This window comes from Cervus canadensis, chromosome 2, assembly GCF_019320065.1.
Source record: "Cervus canadensis isolate Bull #8, Minnesota chromosome 2, ASM1932006v1, whole genome shotgun sequence".
In the NCBI taxonomy this organism is placed as follows: domain Eukaryota; kingdom Metazoa; phylum Chordata; class Mammalia; order Artiodactyla; family Cervidae; genus Cervus; species Cervus canadensis.
In genome coordinates, this window is record NC_057387.1 from 102,739,621 (window position 1) to 102,753,727 (window position 14,107).

The 14,107-nt window shown below is 47.9% G+C and overlaps 1 protein-coding gene across 3 annotated transcripts; it reads left to right on the plus strand.

Annotated features, from left to right (window-relative positions):
- The first annotated feature begins 129 nt into the window (after positions 1 to 129).
- On the plus strand, positions 130 to 6,702 carry C2H1orf109 (chromosome 2 C1orf109 homolog). Of its 3 annotated transcripts, none has more exons than XR_006268189.1 (5): positions 130 to 388; positions 575 to 852; positions 2,734 to 2,913; positions 4,996 to 5,252; positions 5,284 to 6,702. XR_006268189.1 is itself a non-coding variant. In XM_043461859.1 (5 exons), the coding sequence occupies exons 2-5, from the start codon at positions 578 to 580 to the stop codon at positions 5,350 to 5,352; spliced, it is 612 nt and encodes a 203-aa protein (XP_043317794.1). In that variant the 5' UTR covers positions 130 to 388; positions 575 to 577; the 3' UTR covers positions 5,353 to 6,702. The 3 variants fall into 3 exon arrangements, 2 of the variants coding, with proteins under 2 accessions (XP_043317794.1, XP_043317793.1); XM_043461859.1 differs by having other exon boundaries at positions 4,996 to 5,114; positions 5,315 to 6,702; XM_043461858.1 differs by having other exon boundaries at positions 4,996 to 5,307.
- The last annotated feature ends 7,405 nt before the right edge of the window (positions 6,703 to 14,107 follow it).

A 14,107-nucleotide genomic window follows, 5' to 3' on the forward strand; every position in this document is an offset into this window, starting at 1 on the left:
TCTTAGGAGTGTCTTATAACAGCCAATCACAGGGAAGCTTCGCAATCGGGCAGCCAGTCCACACGTAAACTACAGCACCCAGAAGGCATTGCGGCCCGACCGCTTGTGTTTCGCGACTCAGTAGCCACGTCTGGGCATGCGCAGAGAAACAGCGGAGGCATGTGGGGGTCTTGGAATTTCCTTAAAATTTTATTGCTTTAGTTTTGTTTTCCCGCTGGTTTAGAAGAGCGACCGGAAACCTCAAGTAGAGGAGACAGGGTTCTGGTTCCGGAAGCACGGGTTGGCCTGGTGAACCTTCAGTCTGAAATTACCCGAAGCCAAAGAGTAGTCAGGAAAGCCTTCTCGAGGTGGGAAACGAAGGTTCTGCCTTCCGAAAGCCTGGCTGAAGGTAAGATTCGCGCTAGAAACACCTGTCGGGAGGGATAGACGGCCCTACCTGAGGAAACTTTGTTTCGCTGGACCTCCCCTGAGAACGGAAATAACTCCCACCCTTGACTCGGTCCTTTCCCTATCGACTTGGGACCCTAATGATTTTTATTTTTTCCTGTTTTTTTTTTTTCCACCCCCACAATAGAAGATGACTGAAGATCAGACTTTGCTTGCCGTGCAGGAGGCCCTGAGGAAGTGCTTTCCCGTGGTGGAGGAGCAGCAGGGCCTGTGGCAGAGTGCTCTGAGAGAGTGCCCGCCCCTCCTGGCCTCTCTCAGCAACCTGGCAGAGCAGCTGCAAGCCGCACAGAACCTGCGATTTGAGGATGTGCCCTCACTTCGGGCCTTCCCGGACTTAAAGGAGCGGCTGAGGCGCAAGCAGCTGGCGGCTGGTGACACTATCCTGGACAAGCTAGGAGAGAGGCTGTAAGAGGCACAGCGGCGCTCTTTCTTGGCCTAGAGATGTTAAAACTGGATATTTAATAATCTAGGATCAGTGAGAAGGGGGTTTTTCTCCTTACTTAAGAGAATGGTATTCGGGGATGTGTCAACCTTACCCCCTTTCCATCTGTTGCAGTGGGACCTCTCTCTGTCAAAAAGCCATTTTCTGGCACTTCCCTTATCAGCTAGGCATGACAGTGGTGGACTTAGTAAAAGTTATCAAAGCAGAACAGAAAAGCAGTGGAGAAAGCTTATTGGCCCTCCACTGTAGTTTTCCTTAGGTAGAAAACAGCAGGAGTTACACTGTAAACTTAGTAGGTGCCAGCAGCAAGGATTCTACATATATTATCTCATAAAATCTTTTCAGCAACTCTGTGACTTAACCTCACTTAATCCCATTTTTCAGGTAAGGAAACTGAGGCTCACACAAATTGCCTGTGCTCAGGCAGTTAGTAAATAGTAAAGCTGGGATGCTAACCCAAGTGTCTCTGGCACTGGGGCCAGAAGCTACTAACCACTGCTTTGTTCTGCTGTACGTTGGTGTCTGTGCCAGGAGGAGCACCAATGTTAGGCCCTCTGTCTTAGAGTTATAGGTAATTGGGGATAGAGAAAAGACAGGGCACATATGGCCTTCCCTTAACCAGGATGAAAGAAGGTTCTAGTGTGTAGGGTTTGCCATAGACTGATAGGAAACTCAAAGATGGGGGCCTTCTTTGTATTTTTCTGTACAAAAAACATTATTAAGAACCTATGGGATGCAAAACACAGGTGCTAGGAATACAGCAGTAAGGCCGGTTTAGTTCCTAAGTTGAGTAAGAGAGTCAATTAAGTTAGGTTATTATACATTCTAAGGTAGTGAACTTTTATTTCAATTGATTACATGTTTCTATGTGGGTATTGGGCTGTTATTTTTAGCTTAGTTTTTAATTGTGAGTCACAGTCAAACTTGAAAGCTGCAGTTCTAGGCTAGGGAGTGCCTTGCCCTTTGCGAAGTTGTAGCCTTCGTCTTGGTGGCTGGACCTCTTGGAGTCACCAATGGAATAATAATTTTTAAAATAATTATATAATAATTTTAAAAATAAATTATATAAAAATAATATAATAAAATTTGCCATAAGCTAGGCACTTTGCTAATGGCTTAATATGCATTATTGCATTTACTCTTCACAACAGTCCTTTTCATTCATTGGACAAATGTTTGTTACTTTGTCTGCCAGTCTCAGTGTTTTAGGTACTTAGGATGCACAGTGAACAAAAGAGACTTGTTTTTGTTCATGATTGAGAATAAGTAACTTTCCTAAGATCCACAATAATCTGTGTGTGTCAAGAGCCCAGATTTTACCCATTCAAGAATTCACTAGGTTGGGGCACGATATAGTGTGAGCACAGTACTGCTCTATTGCTGTAGTTCCCTCTTGCTTATTCCTTTCACGTACGTGGCATTAGACTATGGGTGAGCCTTTCCTCTCCTTTATGGGAGTCCTAGAAAGCCTGCTTGGTCTTTACTGTCTTTGGCAGCTGGGCTCATCACACAGCTTTTGAGAAAGATCACTTCAGCCTCCTCATCTTTAAGTCAATTCTTAATTGTTAAGCCACCTCTCCATCCAAGGCACCTGGGACCAGTAGATCTCCTTCAGAGGCAGTTTTTCCCATTGGGATGTGTGGCAGTATCTGGAGACATTGCCACACCTTGAGATGGGTGGGGACACAGAGGGCAAGGTTGTTGCTGAACAACCTACGAGGCACAGGGCAGCTCTCCACCACAAAGAATCATCTGGTCCAAGATGTCCTTGGTACCGAAGTTGAGGAACCTGGTCTTAGGCCTTTCTCATCATATTAGCTAATATCAGACTCCCCCCCACCCAGAGCCACCCTCCTCAAGGTGCGTGATGTGGTCAGCAGCCACGTGGAGCACGTGCTTCAGATCTATGAGCAGCATGCAGACACGATTGGCCTCGATGCTGTCCTACAGGCTTCAGCTGCGAGCCCCTCTGTGGCTGAAATGTTGGAGTGGTTGCAGGACATTGAGAGGCATTATCGGAATTCATATCCTTTGCACACGTTTCACAGGGCTGTTCCAGGAAGTCGTTAATTTCAGTTTTTCACCAGATTACACAAAAATACATAGTTTAAGTCAGTTCTCTTTGGTTCCTGGACTTGGATTCCTCCTGCATTCCTTGGTACAGTCATTCCTCAAATCATTTATTGAGCAGATGCTACCTTCCAGGTTTTGTTCTAGGTGGTGGGAGATAGGCATTAAAAAAGGGAAAATGTAGACAATGTCAGATGATATTAAGTGCCTTGAAGAACAATAAAGCAGGGAATGGGGAAAGCAAGGGTTAAGGGTAGGCTTGTAATTTTAAGTAGAGTGGTCAGGGCAGGCCTCACTGAGAAAGTGGTTTCTAAGAAAAGACATGAAGAGGGTGAGGGGAAGAATCATGTGGATGATTGGGGGAAGAGTGTTCCAAGTAGGAGGAGTAGCAAGTGCAAAGGCCCTGAGGTGACAGCGAGCTTGGTCCGTTCAGGAAATAGCAAGGCAGCCAGTAGGGCTCGAGCTGAGTGAAAGTGGGCTGGTCTAACAGGTGATGCTGTCAGGAGTCAGGGCTAGGGCTGGTAGGGCCTCCAAGGACTTTGGAAGGATTTGGGCTTTTATTCTGAGTGAGACGAAAGCTGTAGAAAGTTTTGAGTAGAGGAGTAATCTGATCAGACCTATGCAAAGGACCAGTTAGTTGGAGTCCTCTACCTTTTTCTCTCCAGTCTTGCCTGATAGTCGCATGTACTCTCTGGCTGGAGTTTCTACTTTCATTTATTCTTGCCTCTAATTTTGACTTTCAGTTTCCTGCAGCTGCCTCCCAATTTAAATCTCATGGAACTGCAGGCTCAAATGGAGAATTGGATGGAGACCCAACCCCACCCCACCCCATTCAGCTCCCTTTTCCTTCAGTTGTAGCGTCAACCCTGTCTGATCACCCAGTCTGTAAACTTGAGGGCTGTCCCCCCATGCCACTGTTTGCTAATTGCATCAGCAGCAGCGTCAGCGCGTTGGTGGCAACAGCAGGGTGGGCACTGAGAGCAGTAACTGGAGCTGCCCTCAGGGAACGCTTACTGTGTGCCAGGGGCCGTTGTGAGGGTGTTTGCACTCCACTGTCAGATCCTTCCGTTGTTTCCCTGGTGTTTCTCAGAGTTTCCTTCTATATGCCCACTGCCTGTGCCATAGTCTCTCACTTGGACCCTTCGTCACATGCCATCTCTAGGCAGGTTTCTCTGACCCTGGCTTCTTTCCTTAGAAGGAAGAAGCTACCTCCAGGTAGTGGCCACGCTCTACAGATTTATCTTCAGGAAGTCTTGTTCTGATCCTACTGGGTAGGACTTCTCCATAGCTTCTTGTGTCCCTAGGGTGAGACCTCCCACATTGGTCTGTGTTTTCTCCCTCCACCTGCCTGCTCAGCTGCCTCGCCTGCCCCTCTACACGCTATTCCATTCTGCACCTCGTTGGAAGATGTACTGTCCTGAATCCATTCCATGCTTCCCCTCTTCTTTGTCTTGGTTGAAGCTCTTCCTACCAGCCGGAATCTTCCTACTATCCTCTGAAGCAGCGGTTCCCCAACCTTCTTGGCACCAGGGACTGGTTTTGTGAAAGTCAGTTTTTCCACAGTCGGGGGTGGGAGGGATGGTTCAGGTGGTGATGTGAGCAGCGGGGAGTGGCAGATGAATCTTCGCTTTCTGGACCACCGCCCACCTCCTGCTGTGAGGCTCGGTTCCTGACAGGCCACAGATGGGTACCAGAGATGGGGGACCCCTGCTCTAAGGGGGATGAATTTATCCTCTCAACTTCTGCTGAGTTTTATCTCCTCTCATTTAGAGTCTTTTCAGTTTCTGTTTTGTTTTTTCTCACCATAGTGAGACCCCAGTTTGCAGGGGCAGTGTTTCATCCCTTCCCTGGAGCCCAGAACCTTGTATACAGAGGGGCTCGGTAAAGATCTGCAGCAGAGGTGAGCCTGCCCACTGGTAAATGTAATGAGAGCTGTGCTTTTGCTCTTCTAGCTCCTAGGGATGCTCTCAAGGGTATTTTCTTCCTTCAGCATATTTCATTGTCTTTTTTGAGCACCTTCCTTAACTCCCCGGAAAGTACCTGAAGAGGAAGTACCTCCTGTCCTCAATCCAGTGGGAAGACTTGGGAAACATCCAAGCTTTGCCCAGAGCCTGGGACCGAATCTCAGAAGATGAACACCCGGACCTTGTACGAGGTGCTGGTTTTCATGTAGTCCTTCATGTCTGCTCTTCTCTTTTCTGTGTCTAGCCTCTATGGAAGCATGAAGAAGTTTCCCCTCCTGGTGCCTCTAGCTTTTACAAATCTGGCGTTTTGTGTTTTCTGGAGAGCTGGTGTGCCACATGTTCTCTCTCTTCCTGTTCTAGATGCCACATGTTCTCTCTCTTCCTGTTCTAGATGTCCTCTTGAATGTTTCCTTCTTCCTGGAAGAGTGAAGAAGCCGTGTGTTTATCGGAAGACTAGGGGGACACAGGTGAAGACCGACATTGCTGCCCTCTGATATGTCTAAAGAAATGTCAGTACGGCGTCCTGACTTACTGGAAGTGTCAGTGCCCAGCGCCTGAGGACTGGCTCTTCAGAGGATTCTGCTGGACATTCCTGATGTTGGGGCTGCTTCATGCTGGGTCATGGGTGAGGGTACATGGTCACCCCTTGCCCTTTCCTAAGACTCAGGAGAGTGGACAGAGGCAGAGAGGATGCAGGAAAGGCGGTGCAGAAGAACGCCAGGGACAGAAGCAACAGCCACAGAAGTGGTGAGGAAGGAAAGGGCCGGGTAGAGTCGGCTCCACCCCCAGCATCATCCAAAGCCCTGAGCCTCGTTGACCCCAGGGCCTGGTCGCCTCTCCTTTTGTCAGTACCTGACTTCTTGATGGAAAAAAGTGTGGCTTTGATGATTTAAAGAAGTGGAGGTGATGTTGATGGAAAACTCATTGTTTTCCAGTTGCAACGGCTCCTTATCATCAGGACACTTTCTAGAGCCTTCCACCAGGGGGAGGTGGTGCAGCATGAATTCTGAGTGTTTTATGTTTGGAGCTGTTCCCTTGTTGCTCTTACTGACAGTAAGTAACTGGGGATAGTGGGGCTCTTAAAATAACAGGGTTTTCTTTTTACCAAAGCCAGCAGCCAATTTGCTACAGGCCCCTGATCTTGGAGTAGCCACATGGATGGGAGGTCACTAGCCCAGAGTCAGGCAATGAGGATTGTGTTTCTGAGGCCCAGTGCCTTCATCTGTGAAATGGTCATGGTCCTTGCAGACCTGTCAGCTTCCTGGGCTGGTTAAAAATCTCGGTCATTGGATGTAAAGGGACTTAAGAAAGAATATAGATATTTTTCAAAGTGAAAATGACTTTTTAAGTTACAAAAGTGATGATATGCTTTTTAAGAAATTATAGAAAAATTATGGAAAACATTTAAAATGTAGAAAAACATTGACTGGTTTGATCTTCTTGCAGTCCAAGAACTCTATCAGAGATATTTTATATGTATCTTTTCAGCGTCCATAGTCACAATTTTTTTTAACAAAACAATTTGGGTATCATTGATACATACTGTTTTTCAAATTGTCTTTAAAAAGCACCTTTATATAGTTTGGCTAGTTTTTCATATCTCTCTCTGAATATAGCTCAACACAATTATATATACCATTCTATGGATTGTTATAGTCTTATGTTTTACATGTATTTTTTAAGTCTTCATGTTTTTCTACCTGTGCGTGCATGCTAAGTCACTTCAGTCGTGTCCGACTCTTTGCGACCCTATGGACTATAGCCTGCCAGGCTCCTCTGTCCATTGGGTTCTCTAAGCAAGAATACTGGAGTAGGTTGCCATGCCCTCCTCCAGGGGATCTTCCTGACCCAGGGATTGAACCCATGTCTCTTGTGGCTCCTGCATTGCAGGTGGATTCTTTATGACTGAGCCACCAAGGAATCCCATCATGTATATAATAATTGTAAATAACCTTAAGACCTTTAGGTATTAGGTCTTATGATGTACTCTGGGGACAGAGGTAAAGGAGAGCCCAGAAAGATTTATAGTTCAACCAGGGAAAGATTTAGTGTTTCTCAAGCTTGAGTTCAGTTTGGTTCAGTTGCTCAGTCATGTCCAACTCTTTGCGACCCCATGGACTGCAGCACACCAGGCTTCCCTGTCCGTCACCAACTCCCAGAGCTTACTCAAACTCATGTCCATTGAGTCAGTGATGCCATCCAACCATTTCATCCTCTGTCGTCCGCTTCTCCCGCCTTCAATCTTTCCCAGCGTCAGGGTCTTTTCCAGTGAGTCAGTTCTTCGCCATCAGGTGGCCAAAGTATTGGAGTTTCAGCTTCAGCTGCAGTCCTTCCAATGAATATTCAGGACTGATTTCCTTTAGGATTGACTGGTTTGATCTTCTTGCAGTCCAAGGGACTCTCAAGAGTCTTCTCCAACACCACTGTTCAAAAGCATCAATTCTTTGGTGCTTAGCTTTCTTTATAGTCCAACTCTCACATCCATACATGACTACCAGAAAAACCATATCTTTGACTAGATGGACTTTTGTCAGCAAAGTAATGTCTCTGCTTTTTAGTATGCTCTCTAGGTTGGTCATAGCTTTTGTTCCAAGGAGCAAGCGTCTGTTAATTTCATGGCTGCAGTCACCATCTGCAGTGATTTTGGAGCCCAAGAAAATAAACTCTGAAAAAAAAAAAAAAAAGAAAAGAAACTCTGTCACTGTTTCCATTGTTTCCCCATCTATTTACCATGAAGTGATGGGACCGGATGCTGTAATCTTTGTCTTCCAGGCCCTGATGCTGGGAAAGATTGAAGGCAGGAGGAGAAGGGGACGTCAGAGGATGAGATGTTGGATGGCATATAAATCACTGGTATCTTGTTAAAATTTAGCTTCCTACTCTGTAGGTCCAGGGTGGGGCCCTGGACTCTGCATTTCTAACAAGGTCCCAAGTGATGCTGATGATCCAGGGACCAGACTTTAAGTTGAAGAGATTTACATTGTCATACAATAGTGAAAGTGTATTTGCAGTCAAAACAGAGTTCTGTGGGAGGATAGAGGTGACAACCAACTGCTTGGGGAGCTACTTCACAGTGACCGTGACATCTCAGTCGGGCCTCGAGGCTTGGAGAGGAGTGCAGGGTGCTCCACGCCCGGGGACAGTGTAATCACAGGCAGTGTTTGAGAAAGAATGGAAGCTGACACCTGCTGGGGGTTTGCTGTGTGTGGGCATCGTGTTTGTGGCTTGTACACCCTAGAACTGGAAGCATTAACAGTTGAGTATAGCCAGTCACTGGGGTTCACAGGGGGATGTAAGAGTAATGGGTCTGTAAGGGCAGACTGGAATAAATTTGTGAAGAGCCCTGAATACCTTGCTCAAGAGTATGTATTTTGCAAATGGGAGTTGCTCATCTGTGTATGTGTGTCTGTGTGAGTATAGTGAAGAGCTTGTTAAACCTCCCTCATTTAAACAAGTAATCATGACTGTGAATAGCTACAAGTATGTTTATGGTGCTAAGTAATAACTATGTATTATTTAGGTATAATTTTCCCTTCTTAGCCATTCTTATGGTATTAAATTGCTATCCTTCTAATTGTTCTTTTTTTTTTTTTAATTTTTTTTTAATTGTTCTTTTTAAATGTATAATTAATTCGGTTAATTTTTTAAGTAAGTGATATGTTCACATTGTACAAAATTCAAAGGGCACAGGTGCATATTCAGTGAAAAGTTCCCCTCTCCCATTACTCAGGCCACCTCGCTGGAGGCAACCAACGTTAAATATTTCACGTGTCCTTCCAAAAATACTCTTCACGTCTGTGAGCACAGGGGTGGGTACCCTCCAAGATAGCCCCAGTGATCCCAAGGACCCACATCCTTGTATAGTCCCTCCCCCTTCAGTGTGGGCTGCCCTTACAGATTTGCTTCTAATGAACAAAAAGCAGTGGAAGTGGTGGGATGTCGTTTCTGGAAGTAGGTTGTAAGGAGAGGCTGTGGCTTCCATTGAGGGCGCTGCCCCTCACTCCCTTGGGGGAAGTCCACTGTGAGGCTGGGAGGCAGCCCCGTGGCGACCTCATGTGAGAGCTTAATGCTTGCCAGAACCCTGCCAGAGCTTAGAAGCAGACCTTCTCCCCAAGCTGAGCCTTTAGATGAGCCCACAGCCCCAGCTAACAGCCGACTGTAACCTCATGAGGACCTAAGCCAAAGGCAACCCAGCTCGGCTGGGCTGACCCATGGAAACAAGATGTTTAAGTCATTTGAGTTTGGGGGTAATTCGTTCCACAGTGACAGATGACTTATACAAGCAAATATTGTATTTTCTCCATAACTTCCTACAAGTAGTAGCATGCTGTATATCCAAGTTTTATACCCTGTTTTTTCCACCTGCTGTATCTTGGAGATCATTCTTTATGAATAGGTAAAGGGCTTCCTCAGTTTTTTCTGTAAGAGTTCCATAGTTTTCTGTTGTGTGAGTATAACATTTATTTAGCCCCTTTGTTGTTGTTATTTACTTGAGTTGTATCCAACTGTTTTGTGACCCCATGGACTATAGCCTGCCAGACTCCTCTGTTCACGGGATTTCCTAGGCAAGAATACTGGAATGGGTTGCCATTTCCTTCTCCACGGGATCTTCTTGATCCAGGGATCGAACCTGCGTCTCATACATTGGCAAGTGGGATGGTGGGGGGGAGTGGTTTTCTTTTTAACCACTGAGACACCAGGGAAGCCCCATTTAGCCCCATACTGATGGCCATTTAGGTTGTTTCCAAAGCCTTAACACCTGTTAGATTTTGGCAGCCTTCTCTCTCGTTCCCACCACTGCTCATGGTTTTTTCCCCTGGAATTTTCAATTAGCTAATACCACCCTATCCACTCTCCCACAGTAAAAAAAAAAAAAAAAGAATTGTTGATATTTTTACTGGAATCATATTAAATTTATAAACTAATTTAGGGAGAATCATCATAGTGGGAATCCTAGCTCTCCTCCTCCAACCATGCCACTGGCTCGTTGGTTGAGATATCAAATGTGAGTTCTTTTCTCTGTTTCCCTCAGGTGGGGAAATAGGCTCTTGGTGTTCAGAACCCTCTTCCCTGTCAGTGAGACAATCTATTGGGATGGAATGAAGAATTTGTGTTTCTTTCCTGCCCCTACCCCATCCACCTTTAGCATGGACTTCAAGACTCTTCCCTCAGGCAGAGTAGGGCATCCTGACTTCCCTCAGGATGATGGGGGCTGGGTGCTATCTCCAGCTTGTTCAGGCACTGGGGTGTTTGAAATTCCTTCTCCCTGTCAGAAGGCAGGGAGAGCGCACATTTGGAGGAGCAGATTCAGGGATCTGGGAAACGAAGCTAGGATGCTGACAGCCAGCTCAGGGGAAACCTTGCTGAATTCAGGTGGCCCGGACCAAGCCTCAGGTCAGTCTCTGACCAGCCAGGTGATCTTGGGCAAGTTGTTTCCCCTCCTCTGAGTTTCAGCTTCTTCACCTGTGCCATAAAATAATGGTGTATGTCCTTACCGAGTTAGGCTCAAGCCCACAGTGAGGGCTTGTGGGAAATTTATGAACATTGGAGGGGATGAAATTCACTTGAAACTGATTAGTCACGTACTAAGTGCATAGGGTTACCTGATGCTGGAGAAGATTGAGGAGGGCAGGAGGAGAAGGGGGCGACAGAGAATGAGATGGTTAGATAGCATCACTGCCTCAACAGACGTGAGTTTGAGCAAACTCCGGGAGATAGTGAAGGAGAGGGAAGCCTGCTGTGCTGCAGCCCATGGGGTGGCAAAGAGTTGGGTAGGACTTAGCGACTGAACAACAAACAACAGAAGTGCATAGCTTTGGGCTTTGCCCTTTTAACATCTTCCCCAACCCTTAACAGGAGGTGATACGAGTATGCTTTATGAGATGGCGAGGTCCCCAAGTGGCCACAGCTTACCAGTGGCATTGCCAGTATTCGTATCAGGGTTTTCCTGGTCCTGGTGAAAGGGGTCTCTCCCTTACACACGGCTGTTTCCTCTCGGCCACAGAAGGCAGAAGCACCCCCTGACACTTCCTCAGCTGTGACAAGAGTTGGTTTCCCAAATGCCCAGCCGCTCCCGGGACGTGAGTCCTCCAAACGCAGCCATGAGCGCGGCACTGCGCCCATCTGGCTTGGCAGGGCACACGAGGCGGCCAAGGCTCAGGGCGCTGCAACCTTGCCAGTTACCTCCCTTCTGATCCCAGAGCCAGGAGGGCTGGAGCGTGTCCTGGGGCCGGCTGCCAGAGCCTTACACTTGTGCCCCGTGTGCCAGGGGCTGGGAGGAGAAGCCAATCCTTCCAGGCACTCTCCCTCCTCCCCATCGTTCCTGGAAGGCGCCTTCTTGGGTTCTGCCGGGTGCAAAGGAAAGTCGCTTTTCCTGAGGCTGGTACCTGGTACAGCGTAGGAGGGTGCCCCAGAGATTCTGATCCAGCAGGTGTGGGCAGGGCCAAGGTAGCTGGATCTTCATCAAGAACCCCCTCGTTTTCTTGCGGGGTCATCTTGAAGAAATAGCCTTAAGCCTAGGAAAAAAGCAGCGTAGAGAGAGTGAGCTGGGTAGGATGGCCACAAAGATTGCACTGCTCGAGGAAAGAAACTAGCCTTAATAACTTCCTCATTGCACCGCCTCTTCCCTTTTTGTAGCTGGTCCTCAATTCCAACAGGCACCTTGGCTCTGATCCCCCAACCCCTCTGTGCTGTTTGGAGCAAGGTAGTAGTCACGTAAGTACACAACACCTTATCTGCCACACCCGTATTCTTTCACTTGGAAGCGTCCCTGCATGCCCAGCACAGAACAAACTGCCGTGACACAAAGATAAGCAAAAGAGACGTACACAGTAGGTCTGCAGATATGTAAGGCCGCTGTGATACGTGCTATCACAAAGATGTGCTGGCGATGCAGTGAATAGAGATGGACCCTTTCTCTGGGCTCTTGTGGGATGCAAGGAAAGTGAGCGTTAAGAATAGGTGATGTTCTCCAGCAGCTTAAATTCAGCTTCCCCTTGGTCTGTAACGGAGTGAGTGATGGGGGAGGGAGGGGGCTGACCTGGCCCGTGCGCCATCATACGAAGCAGGGAGCAACATCTTCCCGGTTCAGACGTGTGCAGTACTTCTTAGTTTGCACAGAGAGCCCAGACTAATAAATCCACCACTCAATTGCAATCCCCACAGCGTGTTTATAGGCAGCAGCTGACTTTTATCAGCTCGTTTGTTCTTTCATATAAGCAGAGTTTTATGAGGGTCTCCTGAGCTGGCTCGTAACGCGATGAAACGGCTGCAAAACTCAACCATAAACCCCCAGCACCTGCCAAGCAGAGGATGCTGTTTTCCAGGCACATTTTGTCCAGCTGGCGGCTCTGTCCCCTTGCCCAGTTTGCATTTTTGCACTTGTCTCTTTAAACTTGGGTTTGTTTTTCAGCTCTCTGTGGCCTCTTTTAAAGGCAACTGAAAAATGAGGGGTAGGAAAAAGGAACTAGAAAGTTACGTCTGTGCTAAAAATTACGTCTGGCTTATGTTGCCCTGAAAGCTGGTTTTGATCCCACTGCTGAAATGGAGACCAGGCTTCCCAGCCACACGAACCCCAGGGCTGGGGACTGGCGGACGGTGCCAGCCAAGCCCGTTATTAATACTCTGGTTCTCTTCTGGGCCATTACTGTTTGTGCTTGCCAAAGGCCCCGATCCTCCATTGTCATCTGTAAATTCAAGGAACAGCTCCAGAGGCCGTTTCCCCAGATGGTCTCCAAGCATGACATCTTTTTCCAGTGTTTCTAGAGCTCCCCCAAGGCAGGATATTTGGATGCCCTCTTCTCCTCCAAATAAGGCAAGACTTGGCCTCTTTGAGGATGCTGGTTGACTGAGGTGGACTGGGTCCTTGGGAAACTGCCTCCACAGAGCAGGCTGTCTATCTAGAAAATGCCTTGTGGCCCCAGGTTGCGTCCTCAGAATTATTCACCTTTCTGTTTACAGGGTTTTGGTCAGGAGACCAGTAGGCCCAAAGAAGACCCCCAGGGCTGCCCTTCATGTGGCCCCATCTCTGACTCACTTTCCCTAGGCCCTCCTTGAGGGCGGCTACCTGGATGTGTGACCTATGCTTACAAGGGTCCTCCAACTCAGCCTAATGCTCTGCCATCACCCTCTTTAAATTCCTAATAGTTTTTGAATAATAGACAGGACTTTCATTTCACCTGGAGCCCTGCAAATGACATTGCCAGCCCCGCTTCACTTCTCTCTGGTCTTACTGCAAGGAGCTGCACCAGAGCTTGGACAGATCCCCTTTCTCCTCCCAAGTCCCAGTCTGAGCCTGTGGAGAGCAGGTTCTGTGCCTGTCCATGAGGAATCTGGCCATATTCCACTCCCCAAGGCTCTCATTACCCAGTCTTCTGGTTTCAGCCACTCCCCTGTCTTGTGACAGCATCTTTAAAAGCCCGGAAGAGGCCTCTTCCAAGCCTAACTCATTAAGTGTCGTCACCTACTCCTGGCCCCTCATCACCTTCCAGAAAAGATTTTGGGTTCATGCACACTGCTAGAAGGAAGCTGCCTGCTCTGATGGAGGGACTGAGGCCTCTGATAGAAAAGATGGCTGCTCACCCCCACCCCCGCTTCCCGGAGACAAGATACAGTTCCCCGCCAAGAGAAAGGGAACCCACCTTCTTTCTCCAAGCCCAACTGGAATACCATCTACTCCATGGTGTCTTCATATTCTCCTACTCAGAACAACCCTTCGCAATCAGCATGTTCCTCATGTCTACCACTTCATTTCTTTTATCCATCCTACGTCTGAACCGGCCCAGTGAGAGGATCAGCACCTCTGGGGATTGAACTGGGTGGCAGAAATGCTGGGGAGGCCTTTGCATCTTCCTGACCTGGAAAAGGTGGACCTACCACATCTGGGGGCCAGGGGTGGAGGTGCGGGGAGTGGGGCTGCTGGTCCTTGGCCGGCCCCTGGTGGCCATGGCCTCTGGTAAAGACACGGTGTCCTGGAAAGATCACGAGCTTTGGCAGAATGCTGGCTCTATCACCTAGGACCCTGGGGCCTTGGCTTTACCTTTCTTTCTGTGAAATAAGGATAACACCTCACCGTACTATTATGAAAAGAGCATGCATGCTAAGTCACTTCAGTCGTGTCTGACTCTTTGCAGCCCTGTGGACCGTAGCCCGCCAGGCTCCTCTGTCTGTGGGGATTCTCCAGGGA

Bases quoted from the DNA above. Each gene is read 5' to 3' on its own strand.
- C2H1orf109 (XM_043461858.1), top strand. From the start codon at position 578: ATGACTGAAGATCAGACTTTGCTTGCCGTGCAGGAGGCCCTGAGGAAG. The intron at 853-2,733 runs GTAAGAGGCACA...CCCCCCACCCAG, and splicing joins GACAAGCTAGGAGAGAGGCT to AGCCACCCTCCTCAAGGTGC. The intron at 2,914-4,995 runs ATATCCTTTGCA...ACTCCCCGGAAA, and splicing joins GAGAGGCATTATCGGAATTC to GTACCTGAAGAGGAAGTACC.